At 35.6% G+C, this 24,821-nt stretch overlaps 1 protein-coding gene across 1 annotated transcript in view; it reads left to right on the top strand.

Annotated features, from left to right (window-relative positions):
- Positions 1–24,821, top strand: part of KIAA1109 (KIAA1109 ortholog) — a 249,312-nt gene that overhangs the window by 101,267 nt on the left and 123,224 nt on the right. The window contains exons 28-40 of the mRNA XM_006881048.1: positions 611–681; positions 1,672–1,845; positions 2,786–2,906; positions 4,381–4,527; positions 6,734–6,861; positions 7,204–7,403; positions 9,772–9,969; positions 10,697–10,908; positions 17,088–17,239; positions 19,675–19,825; positions 20,008–20,160; positions 21,856–22,096; positions 23,515–23,657. Coding sequence (XP_006881110.1) covers positions 611–681; positions 1,672–1,845; positions 2,786–2,906; positions 4,381–4,527; positions 6,734–6,861; positions 7,204–7,403; positions 9,772–9,969; positions 10,697–10,908; positions 17,088–17,239; positions 19,675–19,825; positions 20,008–20,160; positions 21,856–22,096; positions 23,515–23,657 — 2,091 coding nt within the window. The remainder of the gene's footprint in view (positions 1–610; positions 682–1,671; positions 1,846–2,785; positions 2,907–4,380; positions 4,528–6,733; positions 6,862–7,203; positions 7,404–9,771; positions 9,970–10,696; positions 10,909–17,087; positions 17,240–19,674; positions 19,826–20,007; positions 20,161–21,855; positions 22,097–23,514; positions 23,658–24,821) is intronic.

The following is a 24,821-nucleotide window of genomic DNA, read 5'->3' as shown; positions in this document are numbered from 1 at the left end:
TTTGCTTTCAGCCTTAACTGTAGCCTTATACTCCTGTTCTTCACCCTTCATGGTCTTACCCAACCATTTGTATGAGGAAACAGAAAGTAAAATTGCCTATTTAGTGTTTCTATGATCTACTTCATTTGTCTATCAGATACTTATATTGAATATATTAAAGTCATGTTAGCAAGCAAGGTAAATTCAATACCCATAAACATATTTTGTTGTTGTTGTTGTTGTGTACAATCAAGTTGGAACCAATCTAGAGCCAATCCTCTAGTGGATTTTCAAAGACAATACCTTTTAGGGGAGAGATTGTCCATCTTTCTCCTGCAGAGTAGCTGGTGGATTTGAACCGTGTGCCTTTGGTATTGCAGTGCAATTTCTTACCACTGGGCCACTAGAGCTCTCAAAACAGGAGAGGGAGAGAACCTAAAAAATGACCACTGTTGTTGAGGAATCAATCCATAGCTGACCCTCCAGCAGATTTTCAGAGGCAGTAAATCACACTGGAGATTGCACATCCTTCTCCTGCAGAGCAGCTGGTGGATTTGAAACATCTCTTAGATAATGTAAATTTAGAGGGAATGTATTAAAATCTGTGCTGTAATAATGCTTTATATTCTAGGTTATCAAGCAGGGGCTTACAGCTAATTCTTTGCTGGACAGGGGAATGCAACTTTCAGGATCAACATCAAAGTGAGTAAAAAAATTACATATATATATATGTATACTTTTTTTAATTTTTATTTTTATTGTTGTGTACCGTCCAATTGGATCCTACTGGCACAGGAGGCGATTACCCCATTTTATCCAGTGGAGCATCTGGTGTTTATTTGGGATTGTGGTGCAGCTTCTTGCCACTAGGCCACCAGAGCTCCCTAAAATCAATCAATCAATCAATCAATCAATCTATCTATCTATCTATCTATCTATCATCTATCTATCTATATCTATCTACTTTTAAAGTGTAAAGTAGCTTTTTATTGATTGTTAAATCTGTAGAATACATTTTATGAAATGCCAATCATTTTATTACTAAATTACGCAGACCTATTTAACTCTTTGTCTTATAACTGACTACATTTCTAGTAGTATTGTTGCTTTGTGCTGTTAAGTCAGAACCGAGTCATAGCTAACCGTAGACCAGGTTTTCAGAGGCAGTAAATTGAGTCGGAGGAGAGTGCCCATTCGTCTCCCTCAGAGCAGCTGGTGGATTCAAACTTCATGCCTTTTGGGTTCACAGTGTAACTCCCTCCCATTTGGCCACCAGAGTTCCCCACAAGCAGTCAGTTGCAATTGCATATCCAAGTTGATATCTAACAACAAATCAGGACTGACTTTTTTATATTTTGGAAAAACTTTAGCAAGTAAATATATTAAACAGTTTTTTTTTAATTATGCTGTTCATAAATCATCTTTGAACAGTTTACATATTAGTACCTTAGTACCTAGTCTGTCATTGAAGGTATTTGGAACAGAACATAGCTATCCAAATCCATAAGACTTTAAAGTTGTTTAAAATTTAAACAAACAAGTTTGAGTGGTCAACCGTTTTAAGGAAGTCCCATATTTTACATGGTCTTTTTGTGTGTGTGTGTTTCATTCATGTACTTTTTTACCCCCTCTGCTCCATCCCCCACCCACTAATGGTCTTTTTTTGTATGTACTCTTCTTGAAATTATATAGTACACCATATACTCCTCTGGAAAAGAAAGCAGTTGATACTACAGATGATGAAACATTAACAGAAGAATGGACCCTGGATCAACCAGTCTCCCAGACCAGGACAACAGCCATAGTTGAAGTAAAAGGAACTGTGGATATTGTTTTGACTCCCTTGGTGGCTGAAGCTTTAGACAGGTATTAAACTTGTCTCAAAGTATGACTGGTGCTTTGTAAAATGATATTAATAAATATAAAAAAAGCAAATATGTTTTAAAAGATCTATGTTTAAGTTGAGTATTAACTTTTTGAGTGTAGAAGTTACATAAATTTATGCTTTCTATGTTTTACTTTTGGACTGATTAATCTAAAACAGTCAAATACCCAGAAATGAATTCTTTCATTTCCTGTTCTTAATATTAATAATGAAGAGATAAAGGGCAGTAATATTCTGTAATGGACTTATAATTAGTAAACAAACCTGACATGAATAAAGCTAATATGGAGATAATGGAGTGTAAACTTGTATTATGAGCAGTAGTGCTAAAGGAGTCAAAAGAGAAGGAATTAAATAAAAACCAGTTATTATACAATTGCTTTTACTACAAAATTACATAATGTTCAGTGATAATGTATATTGGTAATATTCTGTATCTTACCATATAAGATGTCAGCAAATAAAACACAATGACACAATTACTGGAAATAATTTTTAACATAAAAGAAAAAGACTTGTCCATTCTGGAAAATTTGATTTTTGAAATACTGCAACAATGAATGAATTTTTTTTTCCCTAAAAAAAATGTAGGGTAGGGTAGGGAGATAAATGTGCAGTAATGAATGAATGAAACTCTGTCTTTTCTGTAAACTTTAATTAAAATCACAATTAAAAAATTAATTACCAAAAGATTTCTTAAAATATTAAATTCTGAATCAATCTATCATTAAAAACTGTGCTTGCAAAAAAACCAAAAAAATCTCAAATTATTCATTTTTATGATTTTTAATACCTGTTTTAAGTGGTCTCCTTTCTATATTATAGTCCAAATTATAGTATGTTTTACTGATATATTTCAGTAAACACATCTTTAAAGTCATACTTAACCATTTTTATGTGTTTTTTCCCCCTTTCCCTCAGATATATTGAAGCAATGGTTCATTGTGCTAGTACCCGACATCCAGCTGCAATTGTTGATGATCTTCATGCAAAAGTCCTCAGGGAAGCTGTCCAAAATAGCAAGACCACCTTTTCAGAAAATGTAAGAACTTACTCTTTAACAGGCATGGCAATTTATGTATTCTTCGCGTGTACAGCATATTCAGTCTTAAAAAGACAAAAATTATTCAAATGTTTGTTACTATATTCAGTTGAAATACACGAACATGCTCTAGTCTATATTTGCCACTGACTCCTTACAAGATACCTTATATAACTGAACTGTGAATTAAATAGTAGTAAAAATATTTATGAAAATGTAATTTTTATGTCTTTTTTTGAAAGTAATTTAACTCTAGGCCTGTCCTAAGGAACTTTGAACCTAAGGAGATAAATATTCAAAAGAAGATAGAGTAAATGGCTGATGCTTTCGTTTTCTGAGAAAGCAAGGCAACTTATTTTTACTTTCTCTTTTAGAGGTTATTTCTTTGTCACCTAAATAAATTTAATTCAGTATCTGCTGGTGTGAAAGTCTACTTATGGTGTGCTTTCACTCACGAAGCCACTTATCAGCTGTGTGCTGGTAACTTATATTTGAACTATCTTTTAGCCAAAGGGAAGAGTGGTGACAAGTAACACCCCCGCCATTTTGATAACTTTTTTTTGTGATCTGATTGGACGCTCCAGAGAAAGTTGGTTTCTCATTCAGTAATTTACACTCATTGATAACTGTTGTAATGTACTATTGAGTCCCAACCATCTCACAGCTGATCCTCCAGCCAATTTTCAGAAGCCATATGGGAGGAGATTACCCATCTTCCTGCTACGGAACAGCTGGTGGATTCAAACCGCATGCCTTTACCTTGGTAGCACAGCTCCTCACGAGTAGGCCACCAGAGCTCCCTTTGGAGTAGTGTTGTTGTGTGCTCTTGAGTCAGAACCAACTTATAGGTGACCCTGCAGTGAGTTTTCAGAGGCAGTATATCGCATGGGGAGAGATCACTCATCTGTTTCTCACAGAGCAGCTGCTGGATTTGAGCAGCATGTCTTTGGCATTGGGGCTTATCTTTTCCCTGGGCCACCAGAGATCCCTGTTGATTACTAGGCTGTTTATTTTTATTCATATCATTTTGTCATAAATGACATCATATGTGAGATAGTTAGGGCAAGAAAGTACAAATAAAAAGAAATACTTTAAAATGTGCTAGCTAACAAGAAGCCTTTTATCAGAAACCCTATCTGCCTTAAATGTGGACAAAAATGTATGAAATTATTGCCATTTTTTTCCCCTATTTGTTTTTTAGGCTGGTTTCACTTTATTATGTGACACATTTTCTTAGCCTCAAAACCCCAAGAGTATTTAGTAGCTTTTTTAAGGTCTGGTTTGAATTCTAGGATTGAAGGGTGATGTTAGTATAGAATGTGTCAGGAACTAGAAGATTGAAAGTTGTAATCAGATGGCAACTGGCACGTAGATGGGCATTGAAGGATATGGCGAATAAGAGAATTGTTGATGCAGATGATGTGGAAAAGATGCAGACTTTCTTAAATATTAATTCCGCTTTGAATTTTTTTAGCTATCTTCCAAACAAGATGTTAGAGGAACAAAAACAGAAAACCCTACTATCGGAACAACTAACCAAGGACAAGCACAGACAAACCTAATAATGAAACAAGATAACGTGACCATTAAAGGTCTGCAGGCAAATGTTAGCATACCAAAGGTAACAAGGGATTTTTTTTAATTCCAATTGTCATTTGAGTGAATGTTTATAAAGCAAATTTGTTTTTCATCCAGCTATTCATGCACATTCTATTCTATAATATTAATTTTAATATCCACAATATAATTACATTTTTACTACTTCTTATTGTAATTGATTTCCATTTCTCTTTCTATTCATATTTGTGTCCTCTTTTTATCTATACAATTTAATTTTTAAAAACGTTGTCTTCAAGGAAATTTTTTTTTTAATTTCAGCCTCTATTTTCTAAACTGATTGATGGTGGAATATTTTACAATATTAAATTTTTTGTTTTGCATTTTCTGGATTATCTGATGTTATCAACTCAACTACTTAAGCAGAACGTTTGGTAATACTGAGCAAAATGCTTCATAGCCACCCTATGAGAATCTTAATTATGATTTTAAGAGTCTATCTTTATAAAATAATTATAATTATTCTTATTTTATAATGATCTGTATTTATAGGGAGCCTAGTGACATCAAGAGAGAAAAAAATTCTCACCACTGGACCAATAGGCAACATCATGATGTTTTTATTGTTATGTGCCATTGAGTCACCTGCGACTCATAGTGACACTTGTGTACAACAGCTCTGAAGCCTGACCTATCCTGAGCCAGTCTCACTGACTCTGCTACACCTACCTGCATTGCTCCAATTACTGTGTAAATTCATCTCATCTGAGGTGTTCCTCTCCTGCGCCTCCTTCCCCCCACCCTTCCAAGCATGATATACTTCTCCCAGGACTAGTCCTTCCTGGCCATGTGCCCAAAGTATGTGAGGTGGAGTTTCAAAGTCCTAGCCTCCAAGGAGAAACTTGGTTTCACCCTCTCTAAGACAGACCTGTTTGTTTTCTTGATATTCCATTTCCAGCATCACAATTTAAAGGCATCGATTCTTTTTCTATCATCCTTAATCCTTGTCCAGCTCTCTGATGCATAGGAAATAATTGTGAAGATCATGGCCAGGGTCAGGCACACCTTAGTCTATAGACTGACATCATTGCTTCTCAGTACTTTGGAGAGGTCCCTGACAGGAAATTTTCCCAGTGCAATTTGTCTTTGGATTTCCTGATTGCTGGTGTCAAAAGTGTTGTCTGTGGAGCCTAGCAAGCTGTAACTCTTGACACTTCAGTCTCCTCTCCATCTATCATGGTGCTGCCAGTTGTCCCAGTGGTGAGAATCTTTGTTTCCTTGATGTTGAACATCATGATAGATGTGGAAAAGATTGAAATTGTCCGTGACTTCATCTTATTTGGATTCACAATCAGTACACATGGAACGAGCAGCAGCCAGGAGATGAGGAGTCGTATTACACTGGGAAAGTTTACAGTCAGGAACCTATCTACATTTTTGAGATGTAATGTTGTCAGTTTGAAGACTAAGATGCACCTGATTCAGACCATAGTTTTTTCAGTCACTTGCTGAGCATCTGAGAGCTGGACAGTGAATAAGAGTGATAGAAGAATTGATGCTTTTGAGCTGTGGTGTTGAAGAAGTGTACTGAATATCCCATTAGGCAAAGAAGACAAAGCTTTGTCTCACATACTTTAGGCATGGTATTAGGAGAAACTGTTCTTTGGAGAGGTATATTATGCTTGGAAAGGTAAAGAGTTGGCAGAAGAGGGGAAGACCTTCAGTGCTGAATTGACAGACACAGTGACTACTGCAGTGGACTCGAGTGTGTCAGAAAAGATAAGAATGACACAGGATAGGACATGGTTCAGATCTGTTGTTCATAGCGTCGTTATGAGTTGTCTTCAACTTGACAGTACCTAACAACAAGTGATATAGGACATTATCTGTTGGACTATTAACTAAAAGGTCACTGGTTTGAGTCCACCAACCTTACTATGGGAGGAAGAGGACCACTCTCCACTTGTAAAAATTTATAGCCCTGGAAATCCTATGAAGGATCATCACCATGAATCAGAATCAATTAAACAGCATTAGGATTTGGATGTTTTATTCCATATTCATCCATGAACAATAATAATTCATATTTTATTAGAATCCATATTTATATATAAACTTTCTATTCATTAATTTCAGACATAAACATTTATAATAGTAATTTTTAAATCATTTTTGTGTGGAAAAGATGTCTTTTCACATTTCGACTCTGATACTTTACCATTGTTTACATTTTGTTTCATCTCTGATGTTTGTGACATTTTGTGTGTTAGGTAAATTTATGTTTGTTACAAGCCTCAGTGGAAGAGTCTCCAACCACAGCTCCTGGTCGAAGTGTGACTCATGTTTCCCTAGTAGCATTGTGTTTTGACAGAATTGCTACCCAAGTTCGTATGAACAGGTAAGAAAGAGTTTTATTTTAACTTTTTGGGTCATGTTTATCTTGCTGGATGCAAAAAAAAGAAAGTAAGCCTTGAGAGTTATCTTAATACATCTTGAAATTCTAATGTTAATACTTAATACTGGTATTATAATTTCAAATCTTACTTTATAGATGTGCAAAGTTGGTTGTCAGAAGTTCTTACTATTTTCATTGTTAACATTGAAAAAATTGTTATTGGTATTTGTTTATTTTAAATAGTGCAGTTGCATTTGAGAAAGTAAACTCACATATATGTATGTGTGTGTTTACTAAATGATATTATTTAGACAGTAACTTTCATACTTTTTCTTCTTCATAAAGAGGTATAGTCGAAGAGACTTCAAACAATGCGGAACCTGGTAGAACATCAAACTTTGAGAGATATGTCCATGCCACGAAGATGCAGCCTCAGTCCTCTGGCTCTCTCAGATCAAATGCTGGAGCAGAAAAAGGAAAAGAAGTAGCAGCCAAGTTAAATATTCACCGAGTTCACGGGCAACTTAGGGGTCTTGATACAACAGGTAATGATTCCACAAAAAAATATGTTTTTCTTCAGCATAAAGATTCAGGAAGATTTTTTTAAAGAAAGATTAGATTTTAGTTTTTCCTTTGAATGTTTATTGAGGAAGAGAGAGAGAGAGAGAGAGAACACATACATTTACTTACTTATTGTTCATATCTATTCTCAATGAGATGGATTGGCACAGTGACTACAATGGTCTTGAACTAGAGACCATGGCAACAGTGCAGGATAGAACAGGGTTCACATCTGCTGTTCATTGGGTAACTCAGACTTGTAGTTGACTTAGGAGCTTCTACCACCACCACCAACTCATATTCTATACAAAATAGAAGGTAAATTTTGACAAGAAAGTGAGTGCTATGACCGTCAAAAGGAATTTCTTCTGTTAATTTTTTTAATTGGTATCTGCTCACTTATTATCAAAGCCTAATCTTGACAGTCTTTCTCATTATTTTATGTTGTTGTTCATAAAACATTCTTTAAAAGAATTAATTACAATATTATATAAAACAAGATAGTCAAGTCTATAAAATATCGATGCTGTAATAAAAGTGATAGATAGCCATTCCTCTTAAAAGTCTCTAGAGAGGTGAACAAAAGATACTGAATCTCCCTTCACTATTTCAGTTATTCACTGATTTTTTTTTATGGTGGGACTATTTTATTGATTTGATATATCCCTAATACTTAACACAATAATTGTCTAGGGTTTGTGCAATAAATAAAATAAAAAGAAGCAAACAGTCCTAGCATGGTAGCACATCATTATCATAATTTTAACTCTCTCTTTTTGTTGTTGTTATGTGTTGTCAGGTTGCTTGTAACTCATAATGATCTGATGTATACAGCTCTGAACCCAGTCGTCTATCTTGAGCCAATTTCACTGCCTCTAACACAGCTAACCCCTATTACCCCAGTAACTAGTCAGTGAAACTCATTCAGGGTCTTCCTTTCTTGTGCTGTCCCTCCACCCTTCCAAGCATAATGTTCCACAAGGACTGTCCCTCCTGGCAACGTATTCACTGATTTTAAATAATCAAATTTAGATTGTCTGAGACACAATTTAGAAAAAAAAATTGAGTTTGTCAGTAATTTTAAGGTGCTTGCTCTTCTAGAACCTCTATGTGGGACAAGAAACCAAGGGTGTAGTGACCACTGCTTGTCCTCTTCTGTTTTCAGTGCTTGCTGCATAACAAGTATTCAATAATTTTCTCAAATTAATTGATGATTTAATGGATATTCGCTGTCTATATTTTGCGATTTGGGGATTCTATGAATCCTATTTTAATTCTAATTCTGTGCAATGGCTGTGACTTTTGCACCATCCTGATTTTACCATTTGTGTGTTTGACGTGTGTGTTATTACCTGCTGAAAAATTTTAAAATTAAGTTAAGCCTTCATCTTATACCATACATCAGAATAAGCTCATATAAAGAGATTAAATAATGATAAAATAATAGGAAAATATAGATGAATCTTTACTCTTTGATTAGGGAAGACTTTGTCATAATACATTTAAAGTCTAGTATCTTATATAATATAGTACAACATATCAGTTATATTAATATTCTTGATGTTTTTAATGATCTAGGAACATCATCATGGTTGCATGAAAAGTGAGAAAGAACCAAAGCTCAATTTACAAAGGATCTCTTGAAGTACTAGAAAGAAAATTTATTTCAAATGTAAATTCTAGATATCTCTGGGTAATAGAATGACAAGTGATCTTTTTATCATCTTCTTTTGCTTTTCTATACTCATTAGCTACAGTTAGATAAAGACATGAAAGAGTAAATAAAACATCTTATGCAACTAAGGATGTTACTTTCCATACTGCATGTATAAAGAGTGGAATCGTGGCAGTTCTTATAATGAAGCCTATAATATGCCATAGAATATGCTGGCATGCAACAGTCTTTCAGTAATGCTGTGAATGATTTGATCTAATATTTGTTAATAACTAACATTTTCTCACATAATGACAACAATTTTAAAAGTCATTCATTATGAAGTTAAATTATCCAGAAACGTTTTTAACTATAGATTTTAGAATTACTCTTTCAGGGAAAAAATGCACAGTATCAGCAGTTGGCATAGTTTGATTAATCTAAAAATGGTGCCTCTCTGGTGATTCACATTTACCAGTGAGTCTGGGAGAAATATGAATAATCTCCTTCCATACAGTTTATAAACTCAGCAGACCTGCTGGACAGTCAAGTATGAGTTGCTTGTGTCCTTTTGAAAACAGTGAGAATAGTAGTGGATTGAGCAGTTATTTGTTACATATAGGAAGGGAAACTGGTGGCTGGATACAAGCTTTCCACTGTATCTTTAAAATCGTCATTTTGTTGGTTTTTATTAATAGACATTGGTACCTGTGCTATCACTGCTATTCCTTTTGAGAAGTCCAAAGTTTTGTTTACTCTTGAGGAGTTGGATGAGTTTACCTTTGTGGATGAAACTGATCACCAAGCAGTTCCAGATATAACTCGAATAGGTCCCAGCCAAGAAAAATGGGGTTGGATAATGTTTGAATGTGGACTTGAAAATCTAACCATAAAAGGTAAGCCTTTTTTTTTCTAAAATCAACTTCTTTGAAACACACACTGTTGCCATATTGCTGGAATATATTTTGAATGAGAACTGTTTCTGCTCTTTCTCTTATTGTGACTTTCAGTTACCTGAATCATAATATCAAGTAGAAAAGTATTATTTACCAAGGGTGGTTACCCTCACCCTACTTGAAAACTAATCAGAACACTCAGTCATTTTAATCACCTTGTCTAAACAAAACATTTGCGTCTTTAAAAAATTTCCTGAAATATAACATACACACACACAAAGAGAAAGAGAGGGGGGAGAGAGAGAGAGAGAGAGAGAATATATTTGATAGAAAGAAACAGAGCTGCTTAGCTTTTTGGAGTCTTTTGCTTTTGGAAACAATATCTTTTATTGGTAGAGTTTTGCTGTATAGAATGAAAATATTATTAAGTCCTTTATTCAAAGAAAGACTGGATTACACTTATATTTGCTTTTCTTTTAAGTTACTGAGTATATTTTAAAATATTAACGTTAAATTATTGTAAGAACTTCAGATTTAGATATATAAATGGTACTTAAATCCCTATAGTTCCATACATAATTATGTAAACATGTACTATGTTTATAAAGGTAATCTTCATGAGAAGAAAGTATACCTTTATGAAATTTTATGCAGATATTGTGGGGTATAGTATTGAACATTTATTATAATGTACTTTAAAAAATTTTTTTTCTTTTCACTTTTCTAGGAGGAAGACAATCTGGTGCTGTTTTATATAATACTTTTGGAATTATGGGTAAAGCCAATGTCACAGAAAGAGGTGGAGTGCTGACATCAAATAATTCTTCTGATTCACCAACTGGCAGTGGCTATAATACAGATGTTTCTGAGGATAATCTTCCTTGTGACCGAATAAGTCCTTCTTCAGACTTAAATGGAAATTCTGTTTCCGATGAACAAGTTGGTGAATTTCTAATATTTTTTTTTGAGGGTAAAATAGTAAAGATAGTGACAGGCCCCTATCCTTGAAAGAGGAGGAGAGAGGCTAATAATAATAATATTTTGAAAACTTATCAAGAGAACTATATACTTAATTCAGAATTTCAGAATGAATTTTCCTAGTATTTTTTTTGTTTTTATTTTTAATTTATAGCTTATTAAAGCAGCCCCAGTGATATATATTATGAATTGGGCTTCTAATTGAAGTGTCAGCAGCTCAAATCTACTAGGGGCTCTGAGGGAGAAAGATAAGGTGATCTCTTCTTATAATGATTTATAGTCTCTCAAACTTGATAGAGGGTTACTTTGAGTCAGAATGAACCTGACAACAGTTGATTTGGTTTCTGAATGTTTCTCAAAGTGTTTTGAAGAATATGCTACTTACAAATAGAATATGCATTTCTGAAGTGCAGTATGATTTTCTGAAATGCAGCTGTGAAATATATTTGTCATGATATATAGCATAATACCTTGCTTATATTCTTATTACTGCATGCATTTGAGTTAGAACCAACTCAGCTAAACCTCCAGTGGATTTTAGAGGCTCTAAATTGCATGGGAGGAGATAGCTCATTTTTGTAAAATTATTTCTTAAATTTTATGCTGGTTTATTTACAAAGTTTGTATACATTGTTTTTCCACACTGGATCTTTCCCAGTTCCTTCACCCCGCCTCCACCCATCAAATTGTATGACCCTATGATTAACAGCCGCCACCCCCATCCTCACCTCTCTGCTTCTACCCAACTATTCTTATTTTTTTAATTGAGATTTTAATGAAAGTTTATAGAGAACTTGGATTTCCATTCATTCATTGTTGCAGTTTCCTCTCTGTCCTCCACCCAGTTCTCTTTTCTCTTTGAAAAAAAAAAAATCTTCATTGTTGTACAATCCCCCACCCCCACCCTAGTCCACTTTACTATGCAGCATTTATTTTGCACTGTTGTCATGCAAATAATACCTAATCATATATTCCTTTTAAGCAAGTCTTTCCCTCATCTGTTTCAGTGCAGTATACATTATTTATCACCTCTTTTTTTTAGTTCCCCCCAACCCCAATGTTTGTCCTGTTTTATAACAGTGGCATTATGTAGTATTTGTCCTTTTGTGATTGAGATATTTCACTCAGCATAATGTCCTCCAAGATCACCCATTTTGTATAGTATTTCATGAGTTCCTTGTTTTTCAGTGCTGTGTGAATGTAACACAGCCTCTCTGTCCATTTGTTTATTGATAGGCCCTTGGATTGTTTCCATCTCTTTGCTATTGTGAACAAAGCTGCAGTAAACATGGGTGTGCATATATCTGCTTGGGTGGCAGTTCTAGTTTCTTTAGAGTCTATTCCCAGTAGTGGAATTGCTGGGCCAAATGATATTTCTATTTGCAACTTTTTGAGAAAGCACCATACTGCCTTCAATAGTGGTTGCACCATCTTACACTTCCTTCAATGGTGATCCTGAAAAACCTACCACCAGGAGAGGATAAAATAGATGAATGTAACCTTTGAAGAATCAAATCCCTGTGCATATCCAAAAACTTTTCCAACAGGGTAAAAAAGGAAAGCCACAGACAGGGAAAGTGTATTTGGTAATAACATGTGTGATAAGGGACTTATATTTAGAATTTATAGAATACTCAAGCACCACAATACGATAAATAACCCAATGGCAAAATGGACACAGGATATGAACAGACACTTCACCAAATACGACATTCAGAGGGTGAACTAACACATGAAGATATATGTTCAAAATCCCTAGTTCTGAGAGAGATACAAAGCAAAACAACTATGAGATTTCATCTCACCCCAATAAGAACAGTAAAATTCAACAGAACAGCAAACAACAAATGCTGATGAGGTTGTACCCATCTTTCTCTTGCAAAGCAGCTGGTAAATTCAAACCACATGCCTTTGGGTACACAGCACAATTCCTTACCAAAGCTCCTACCAAATAATTGTTGGGTTAATAAGCCTGATGAAAGTAGAAAGGCAACAAGGAGAGAAAAACCCTCATCAATGACTACAGCACTAGACTTAAGCATAACAGAGGGCGAGGATGCTGCAGGATCTGGCAAGATTCCCATCTTTTATATATTGAGGCATTTGACATCACCAAACAACAACAACAACGAAAAGTGTGCTTTGTTTTTGAAGGATTTTAGAAAAATTAAGTTTATAAATAACAGATTTTATGATGGTATAATTTTGTTAACTCTAAATACTTTCTTATACTTTTTTTAGTTTTCCAAACAATGTTGTTGTTAGATGCTGTCAAGTTTACTAGGACTCCTAGCAACCCTGGGAACAAAAGATCTGAACCTTGCCCTATCCTGCACAATCATCAGGATCCCTGTTATGCTCCAGCCTGCTGTGATAGTCACCCCTTCAATCCTGACCAATACTTTAAATGCAACTCATTTATTTTTATTACTGTGGTTTTCCATAATGAATACCACTAAATTCAGGGAGCTCTGGTGTTGCAGTGGTAAGAAACTGCACTGCAATCTCGAAGGCATGCAGTTTGAATCTATGGGAGGAAGATGAGCGATCTCGGCTTGTGCCATTAGCTTCCTCTGTAAACCCATGGAGGGTCAGCAATGGGTCAGCTCCGACTCAATTATAAACAACAGCAACTGTTTACTGACCTTGCTCAAATTACCTTCTTCCTCAAAGGTTTTTTTCTGAAAGATCGTTCAAAAAGGACTAGAATAGTACGTAGATAGGGAACGGTCAAAAGCTCAGGCAGGATTTAGAAGAGGCCATGGCACTATGGACATCATTGTGGATGTCAGATGGATCCTGGCTGAAAGTAAAGAATACCAGAAGAATGTCTATTTATGATTTATTGACTATGAAAAGGCATTTAATATGTGGATCATAACTAGTTATGGCTAACATTGAGAAGATTGAGAATCCCAGAACACTTGTGTTTATGCAAAACCTACCTAGATCAAAAGACTGTTGTGCAAACAGAGCAAGGGAACACTATGTGGTTTAAAATTAAGCAAGGCATACGTCAGGATTGTATCCTCTTCCCATACCCATTCAATTTGTATGCTGAGCGAATAATTCTTGTAGTTGGACTTTATGAAGATTAATGTGGCATCAATACTGTTTGGGGGTAAGGGATTAGTATTTGAATTTAAAAATAAATGTAAACATAAAAAAGCTAATAAGAGCCCAGCTCTTTTGTATCACTCTGCTACTGATACATTCCTGAAAGTGTTCCTCTAATTCACTTCTGTTTTCTTTGGTTTCCCTGGCTTTTCTTAATCTATTTTCTTGTGCAGTCCTGTTTCTTTCTTAAACTCTTTTTAGTATATATTTTCCTTTTTTAAAAAATTACTATTTTTATTATGCATGTGCATTGCATTTTATAAAATATTTCATTTACCTCTTATTTCATTCATGCATATTGTGGGGATCTTTTCACCCTTATAGTCATTTTCCTAATAACTACTTTAATGAAAGCATGTCAGTCAGCTACTTCATGTCTCATGCCTTTATATCCATCCCCCTTTTAGATAGCCATCGCAAGGTAACATTGCATGGTTTACAATCAGGAAGGATGTGCATCAGGGTTGTATCCTTTCTCTGTACCTATTCAGTCTGCATGCTGACCAAATAATTCACGATGCCAGACTATATGAAAAACAATGTGGCATCAGGATTGGAGGAAGACTCATCAGCAACTTGCATTATGCAAATGACACAACTTTACTTGCTGTGAAAGTGAGGAGGATATGTAACACTTGCTGCATAAGATTAAGGACTGCAGCCTTTGGTATGTATTACAAATGAACATCAAGAAAACAGAATTCCTCACTACAGGGCCAACAGTCAACATTATGATGATAGGTGGAGAAAAGATTGAAGCTGCCAATGACTTAAAATCTTCCTTGGATATGATCAGCACCCTTGGTACCAGCAGTCAAGAATTCAGGAGCTGTATTGCATTGGGCAAGTTCACTGTCAGGGATCTCTCGAAAATGTTGAGCAATTATGTCAGACTAAGGTGCGCCTGATTTAGGCCGTAGTCATCTCAGTCACCTGCTGTACATCAGAGAGGTGAACGATAAATATGGATGACAGAAGAAGAATTGATGCCTTGAAGTTATGGTGCTACAGAAGAGTACTGAATATCCCATGGACTGTCAAAATAAGAAACAGATATGTCTTGGGAAAAGTGCAGCCAGAGTGTTCCTTGGAGGCAAAGATGGCTAAGCTTAGTTTTTCATACTTTGGACTTGTAGCTAGGTGAGGCTGCTATTCTTTGGAAAAGGACATCATGCTCAGAAAGATGGAAGGTCAATGAAGGAAAGGAAGACCCCCAATGAGATGGATTGACATTGTCACTTCAGCGATTGGTTCTAAAGTGTCTCAGGTGATTAAGATGCCACAGCATAGGGCAGGGTTCAGGTTGGCTGCTTATAAAGTCACTGTGAGTGGTGCTTGACTCGATGGCACCTATCAACAACAATATCAAATCAGTACTGAAGGAGAAAGCATATCCTTTTGCTGAAGGATCTTCTGTTCAACTTGAAAACTTTGAGCATCTGCATCCACAAGCAAAGTCTAGGCTAGAGCAAATCATTAGGTTGCTTCAATTGACCCTAGCTCACAGAATGGGCCATCTTCTATTCATTTGGTTAGGTTCTGGTCAACTCATCCCCAGCCATCTGTGGCTAGGTTCTAATGGGCACCAGCTTCTCTTCTTTCTTTTACTCTATATTTTTTTAAATCTCATTGTTCACCATTGGTAACCATTATCACATTTGGCACATCAATGTCACAGTGTTCAGCATCACAGCAACCACGAGTTACCTCTGTACAGCATGCACAGACCAGTGCTATACCACCTAGAAGAATGTTGGATAGGAAAACAATTTGGACCAGGCCTGAGGGCCACAGATTAAAATCACCCACCTTGGGCTTAGTAGCATAACTTTCTGTCCACTAGGCCAATGTAGCTCTTTCTGTGTTGTTGTTTTTATTGTTGTTAGGTGTTGTCGAGTTGTAGATGACTCATAGTGACCCTATGAATAAAAGGCCTGAGCACTGGTCATAGAGTTTCCGGAGGCAAGCCATTTCAGACGTGGATGCTACTCCTGCTTCCAGACTTGTTTTAGTCAGGAAGCTGCAGCAAACACTGTCCACCATGAGTAACCATTATCCCATTTGGCACATCAGTGTCACAGTGTTCAGCATCACAGCAACCACGAGTTACATCTGTATAGCAATGCACAGACCAGTGCTATACCACCTAGAAGGCTGTTTGACAGGAAAATTTGAACCAGGCCTGAGCGGCATTTTATAAGAGAACTCTATTTTAATGACATTTGTATTCCCCATAGGCCGTACATTTTAACACCAACTTTTTACCTGAGCTTCAGAAATATGTTTCTGGTAGCTTTTAAATATTATTATGTGTCTGTTACCCCCCTGCCATTAAGTTGATTTGAACTCATGATAGCCCTTCACTGGGTTTGAGAGGCTGTAAATCTTTACAGTGGGATACTGCCCTTCTTTCTCCTTTGCTGCAGCTAATGGATTTGAACCTCCTTGCATTCTCCTTGAAGAGTGCTGATTATGCATTTGAAAAAAATAGTCTTTTTTCAGTAAAGGTTTAGATAATGAATAGATAAGCTTGATGGGATATTTTCCTTATTATAGCACATTTTTTATCTGAAAATAGACTATAGAAATATTTGTTATTATGTTTTATTAGAAGCTTGAAATATTCTGTTATAATGGAGTAGTTTATAGTTAAATGACCAAATGTGTTATGTAGTTATAGTTAAATGACAAAGTGTTTTCTCTCATCTCCTATAGAAATAGTATTTATCACTGACCAAATGTAGCTGAATGAAGTAATCAATTGGGACCCTTTTTTGTGACAAGCAGTCTGATTTATAAAGCAACCATTTTTTTCATTCTATGTTCTTTGAAGTTTCAAAGGTCCATAGATCTTAGAATCAGGAGAGGATTAGACTAAGGCAGAAGAATCCCATTATTTTATGTGAAAGTGTTGTCTGTAGAACTTGATTTAACGGAAAGTCTTTGCTGCTTAAAATGCTGTTAGAGGTTTTAAGCTGGTTTTATGGACTGCTTTAATACATTTTTGACACTTTGTTATATAGGATGAAGGAGTTGAATCTGATGATTTGAAAAAAGATTTACCTCTAATGCCTCCACCTCCAGATTCATGTAGCATGAAGTTGACCATCAAAGAAATTTGGTTTAGTTTTGCAGCTCCCACCAATGTGAGATCACCTGCACACGCATTTTCAAGGTAAGATGTTTTTAAAACATAATACTAAGTCAATGCCGTGAAACAAATTGTATGATTTGTTGAATGAAAATTGACTTGTGCTGTAGACTTTGACATAATTTTTTATATATAGATAATTGTTGTTAGATGCTGTCAAGATGCATATGACTCATTTCAATCCTGTGAATAACAGATTTGAACTCTACCCCATCTTGTGGCATCCTCATCATCTGTGACATATTTGATCCCATTCCTATAGTTATTGTGTAGTCCTTCTCAGTGCGGGTGTGTCTCTCTTTTGTTTACCCTCTACCTTCCCACTAATGATGACTGTTGCCAAGGAATATCCCCGCCTAACAACATCCTGAAAGTATATGAGATGAAGCTTTGCCATCCTAGCTTGTAAGGAATGCTGTGACTGCACTTTGTCCAGTACATACTTGTTCTTTCAGCGGTTGTACTCTTATCCAGCATCATAGCTCAAATGCATCAATTCTTGTTTTGCCATCCTGCTTAATTGTCCAGGTCTCAAAATTCAAAGCAAGTGATTGAAAAGACCATGGCCTGAATTAGGCACACTTTAATCTTTATAATATATAAAATAATGGGCTCTTGTGTATGTCAAAAAGTGTGAGAGGATACTGCAGGATAAAACAGGGTTTAGATCTTTTGTTCATAGGGTCACTGTGAGTCATACTTGACTCGACAATACCTAGCAACAACAATATAGGTAATATATATATATACCAGTAGGTATAATAAATATAAATTTAAATATATATAATATATAAGTATTTCTGTTGTGTACCATCGAATCAGAAGCAACCTATAGCTGACCTTCTGGCTGGTTTATCAAGTACCTTCAGGGTGGCAGTGAAGCTTTTTGCCATTAGGCCACCAGATATCAATATGTGTCATTTTATATTCATTATTTATAGAGCTCTGGTGACATAATCTTTGGGGAGTTGTGCTGGTAACCCAGTGGTGACATCTCTCTGGCAATCTAATCCACTGCAATTCCTTGTTGCTTGTGTAATTTATAGCTTCCAAAACCCATTAGAGGATTAGTTGTGAGTTGGTTCCAGCTTGACAACAATTAATTTTTTAATAAGAAGTATGTCTAATTCTCTCTCTCTCTGAATATATATGTGGGGGGGTGTGTGTATTCCTTGAGTCAGTCTTGAGTCACTTATAATTCATGATGGCCTTGTGTACAAAAAATAAATAACTGCCTAGTCGTTTGCCATCCTCACCATCTTAGCTGTGCTTGAGCCTGTTGTGGTTGTTGTTGTTGTTGTTGTTATGTGCCATCGAGTCGCTTGCGACTCATAGCGACCCTATGTACAACAGCCCTAAACTCTGCTCTTTCCTGTGCCATTCGCACTGTCTCTGACACTCCCATTCAAATTATCCCAGTCACTGAATCAATCCACCTCATAGAGGGCCTTCCTCTCCTGCGCTTTCCCTCCACCCTCCCAAGCATGATGTCCCTCTCTAAGGACCGGTCTCTCCTCACAGCATGTCCAAAGTATGTTAGACGGAGCCTCAGAATCCTTGCTTCCAAGGAGCCACCCGGTTTAACCCTTTCCAGGACAAATCTGTTTGTTTTTCTAGCAGTCCATGGTATTCTCTTCTCAATACTCTTCTCCAGCACCACAGCTCAAAGGCATCAATTCTCCTTCTATCCTCCTTGGTCATTGTCCAACTCTCTGATGCATAACAAGTGATTGTGAAGACCATGGCCTGTATCAGACACACCTTAGTCTCCAGAGAGACACCATTGCTCTTCTGTTGTGGTAGCCACTTAAAAAAACCTCTTTTTCTGTGAATTTCTTTGCCTAACATGATGCTTTTCTCTAGAAACTGGTCCCTCCTGATAACATTTCCAAAGTTTAGTTAATGAAGTCTTGCTACCTTTGCTTTTGAGGAGCATTCTAGCTTTACTTCATTCAATACAGCTTTATTTATTCTTTGAGAAGTCCATGGTATATTTAGTATTAACCAAAACCAAAGTTTATAGACACCAGTTCTTCTTTGGTCTTCATTTAGACATCATCACCTTTACAAGCATATGAGATTAAAAATTACTTTTATGTGTACATATTCATGTATACATGAATTACTGCATTCAAGTCAGTGCATATACATAATAAGCTACTCTCCAACTGTAAGGCAGGTGGTTTGAATCTACCAGCTACTTTGTGGGAGGAAGATGGGTATTCTCCTTGCTCTTAACATCCTCTGAAAATCTACTGTTGACTTGATAGTACACACAAACATATGTGTTTGTTCTGAGCTATTTGTCATATAGTCAAAAGGAAAGGTGTTTTTTCTTAAATGAAGTAGCTACCCCGTTAAGAGATTGAAATATAAATCTTTAGATATTTATGTAGATACATATATATATATATATATATATGAATTTATAGGGAGGTATAATTTTTTCATTTTAAAAGGCAACTGAACCTTTTAAGTACTGCAACCCCTGCTGTTGGTGCATGGCTTGTTCCTGTTGATCAACTCAAATCATCCTTAAACAAGTTAGAAACTGATGGAACTTTGAGGATTTGTGCGGTGATGGGATGCATAATGACAGAAGCATTAGAGGTATGCTTTTCAATAATATTTTAAAAGGTTTCTTTAGTTTTATTATTACTTTTGTTATTAGAGTATGATTTTTCCAATCCATGTTGGAAAACATCAGACAAACACTTCTTATCTATAAGAAATACTTGATTTGTAGGGTCTTTGATATATTTAATTCTAAATCTACTTTTTTATTGTTTCAGAATAAAAGTATGCATTTTCCCCTAAGGAGTAAATACAATAGACTTACAAAACTTGCACGCTTTCTCCAAGAAAATCCTTCATGTTTACTCTGTAATATACTACATCACTACCTGCATCAGGCAAATTACTCCATCATTGATGATGCTACAATGGTGAGTTACGAAATGTTATGCTAGCTTTTAAAAAGCCTTTGTTGAGGGGTACTCACTCACAGAACGGAAAAAAAAAATAAAACCAACCAAACATGTTGCTGTCGGGTTTTAAAATACTTTTTTAAGATATATAAAGGTCATACCCTGCCCTGATTTCCTTTTTTACATTATGATTTGAGTGAATTTACAAAGCAAATTGATTTTCTGTTTAACCAAACAGATTTTGTTTTAAAACAGTCATTACAGTACCCCTAGTATGACAGCACTCTTCCCACTTTGCCATGTAATTCTCATTTCTATTAATCCTTATATCGTACATCTTCTGCCTTCAGGACTTTATTCTTGGACAGATGCTGCTCTTAAACCTAGATGATTGGTTGTTATAAAGGATGTGTCTCTTTGGTATTCTCATTGACTTAATAAGCATATTATTTGACTGGAATTTGAGCATGGGAGTGCAGTTATTCCAGGTTCTAAAGATAACTAAGGACCACAGCTTTGGGAGTACCACCATTCTCTCTCGGACCAGTAAACCGAGACATATTTAGGTTCCTGAGTTTTGTTCTACACTCTCCTCCACTCCATGTAGGATCTCCTATTAAGATTTCTGTTAGAAATGTCGGTGGTGGTACTTGGACATCATCTAGTTTTTCTGATCTTATGATTGTGCAAGTTGTGGTTCATATTGTCTATTAACCCTTTAGACTAATTGTTTCCATAAACCAAACCACACTTACCCCAGAGTTTTTATAAACCAAGCTCACTGAGTTGATTCTGACTAATAGCTGTCCTCCACTGTGTTTCCTAGGATATAAACCTTTATTGGAGGAGACCACCCCTCGTTCTCCTGCAGACCAAGTGGCTATGAAACATTTCTGTATATCTGGTTTTTCTCTCCTCTTTGTTCTGGACAGGAAGACATCATTATTAGTTGCACATAGATGACTGCTTATACGTTTTTAAGACCCTAGTTTCTCCTCACCAGAATAAGTTGTCTTTCAGGACTATGTTATGGCCTTTGTCCTTGTTGTTGCCAAAACTATGATTCCAGTGTTTAAGGATCAGTAAATCATTCCTACAGGGTGTCTTGTTATAATTAAAATAATTTTTAAAATAACTTTGTCCCTTATTGGTACAGGTATTTTCATAGATATACTTAAAGCATATACTAATAAAAATGTTGAATCTGGCCATGGTATAAACCTATTCACCTTTCCCTATGTACTACTCTTGCCTGTCTGTTTATACATTTACTTACAGATTAAAATTTATTACTGATGATATTTCAGGATTATGTATGTAATCGCCTTTGCTTTTGTTAACTCTGTATCTTGTGTGCTTTTATGACTCTTTACTTTCTTAAGTGATATTATTCAGATAATTCCTTATTGTTATTTATCTTTAGTTTCACCTATATTACTATGTATCAGTTACCAATTTAAGGAGGTCTGGTGGTATAACTTATAGTGGGTTGTGCTACTAAACCAAAGGCTACTCATCTCTGTTGGTTTGAATCCACCAGCAGCTTTGAGGAAAAACAATGGACAGTCTCTCCTGTTGCAGTTTATAGCTTTCGAAATCCAATTTAGGATTTAAATGAGTTGGAATCAACTGAGTGGCATTTACTTAGAGTTTTACTGTGACTAATATTTTTTTTTCCCCTTCTTCTTCCTTTCTCATCCCTGGTTGTCACAGAGTGATGGACTTCCTGCATTGGTAACTTTAAAGAAAGGTTTAGTTGCACTGGCAAGGCAATGGATGAAGTTTATTGTGGTGACACCAGCCTTTAAAGGAGTGAGCTTACATAGACCAGCTCAGCCTCTGAAACCTCAAACAGCTGTGGACCATGAACATGAAGATGGACTCGGACTAGACAATGGGGGAGGTCTGCAAAGCGATACCAGTGCTGATGGAGCAGAGTTTGAATTTGATGCAGGTAATTTTGTAAACTTGCTTTAAGTGTTTTCTCACAGCCTATAGTGGTATTTTTTTTTCATGCTTCACTATTAGGATTTTTATTCCTCACCCATCACAATTATTATATATTTCTCTTTAGACACTTTCATCGTCTTTTAACGATGCTAATATTCCTCTTTCAAAAACATTAAACCCTTTGTTTTCCCTATACTTATAAATTGCTAGTAAGCAAATATTTTCATCATCGTATTATGCATTAAGTAATGTAGTACTCTTGATAATTTGTGTACCAAATTTGAAAAGGTCATAACTTAATGTTAGAGTATTGCCTTTTTATTAGTCCAAATGAATAATAATTTTAATATTTATAATGGCTTTATTTTCTAAGCTTAATTTTGCAAAACATATTAATCAGGAAAATCCTCCTTTATCTGTCATCTCTTATGCATCTTTGTATGACTGGAATGTTCTACTTGAAAAACATCACTTTTACAATTTATATTCATATTTTTATGTTTCTATCTTCTGTCACAGTCTTTTAAAGAAGTCTCTAACTTCATATTCAGTGCTGGTTTGTTCCTGAATTTACATAATGTTTGGGGCTTATGTTCAGAGTATAGTGTTTCATCAATTTATGCCATGAAACAGATACTGGATATATGTGCATTTCAGAAATGTCTGTGTATACTTCACTAATTTGACAAAAGTTAATTTTTACTATTTTTATGACATTTTATACTTAATGTAGATTAATCTGATCTAAAGAAGTTGTTAAACATACCAGTAATCTTAAAATTAGAACTTTCACAAAGACAGAGCCTACATTGGTGGTTACCAGAGGATGGTGGAAGTAGAAAATGGGAAGAAATTCCCCAATAAGTAAGATGTTTCATTTTGGAGTTATGGGAATATCTTGGAACTAGATAGAAGTGGCAGTATATAATATTGTGAAATTGTTCTATTTTTTACTTAAGTATGGTCAATGTTATGTACATTTTACTTCAAAGTACTTTTTTAAAAAAACAGGGCTTTCACAACATTGGCATATAATCCTTTACCTAAACTAGTTTTGTTTGTTTTTATATGAAGAGGTGTCTTATGAGGAATAGACTATGTTTTATTTTTATTTTTACAAATTCACAAATTGCCTGAACAGTACAGGGACCAACCCATATGTTAAATTAATTTCAGATGCTTCTGTTGCTCTTTGAAAATTCTATACTTTCTTGAACTTAGTTGGATTGGTCTTTGGTCTCTCACCACACGTGAAAGAGTCAATCTGTTATTTGCTCTTTACGTGAGACTGAGTAAAGGTTTTGAAGGTGGAGAAGTAAAAGAAAAAGAAGAATGACTATTCTAACACATGGATAATGGACATTGATGTTCAAGAAAACATGTGGTAATCTGTGTTTAATTTACTCTTTTGAATTGTTTCAGCTACAGTCAGTGAACATACAATGTTATTAGAAGGAACAGCTAATCGGCCCCCACCTGGTAGTTCTGGACCTGTAACTGGAGCTGAGATAATGAGAAAACTTTCTAAAACTCATACCCACAGTGACTCTGCATTAAAAATTAAGGTATACTACTACTATATTTACTGCTCACTCTTTTTTAAAAAAAATGATTTTTTATTATTTGCTTTTATTAGTACAGCACTTGTCTGTCAGTCTTCTGCACTCATATAATTTGTGGGTTACTGTGATGCTGGAAGCTATGCCACTGGGGTTTCACATGCTGTAAAGATCACCCACGGTGGGCAATTTGTAGCAGAGCTACTAGATTCACACAGACTAGTAAGCAGGATTGACCAGCAACTTCTAAAATAATAGGACTTTGAAACCCCTTCGCACAACAGAGGAATGCAGGTAGCTTGATAATTAAAGATAGATCCTAGGTAGAAATCAATAATGAAAGAGACAGCTACAAATAATCGTTAATAGTATCAATGTGGAATATCTGAAATATGAATGTATGAAAACCGCTATTTGTCAGAAATGAAATGGAATGCAGAAAGAATGACATTGTAGGCATGAGTTAAAGGAAATGGCCTGACATGGACACTCTCAATGAAAAAAATAATCATCTATACTGGGAATGAAAAACTTAGGAAGAAAACCAGTGGTGAGAATTTTTGTTTTCTTCACATTAAGTTGCCCCCTGTATTGGACTTTGAGTCTTTGATCATCTAGAAGTAGTAAGTGCTTCAAGTCCTCCTCACTTTCAGTAAGCAAGGTTATGTCATCTGCATGACAAAGATTATTGGTGAGTCTTCCTCCAATCCTTATGCCACAGTTTTTCTTTCTAGAGCCCAGCTTCTCAAATGATTTGCTCAGCATACAGATTGAATAGGTGTGGAGAAAAGATACAACCCTGACACATACACTTTTAAACCATGTAGTGTTCCCTTGCTCTAGTCGCACAGCACCCTCTTGTTCTAAATTTAGGGTTCACATGAGCACAATTAAGTATTCTAAGATTATCATTCTTCTCATTGGTAGCCATAAAGGCAAGAGATGTTGATATAAAAGAGCTGAACAGAAGATTTCAAATGGCATCTCGAGAAGACAAAGCAAAATACTATAATGGAATGTTCAGCGACTTAGAATTGGAGAATAAAAAGGGACTAACTTGAGCTTATTGTAGGCTGAAACAAGTGAAAAACTAGTTCAAGCCTCAAGTTGCAATACTTGGAGATGCTATCAGCAAAATCTTGAATGACCCAGGAAACATAAAAAAGAAGA

This window comes from Elephantulus edwardii, unplaced genomic scaffold, assembly GCF_000299155.1.
Source record: "Elephantulus edwardii isolate Elephantulus edwardi_28Jun2011 unplaced genomic scaffold, EleEdw1.0 scaffold00012, whole genome shotgun sequence".
NCBI classification, from domain to species: domain Eukaryota; kingdom Metazoa; phylum Chordata; class Mammalia; order Macroscelidea; family Macroscelididae; genus Elephantulus; species Elephantulus edwardii.
This window is presented reverse-complemented; position numbering and strand designations above follow the sequence as displayed.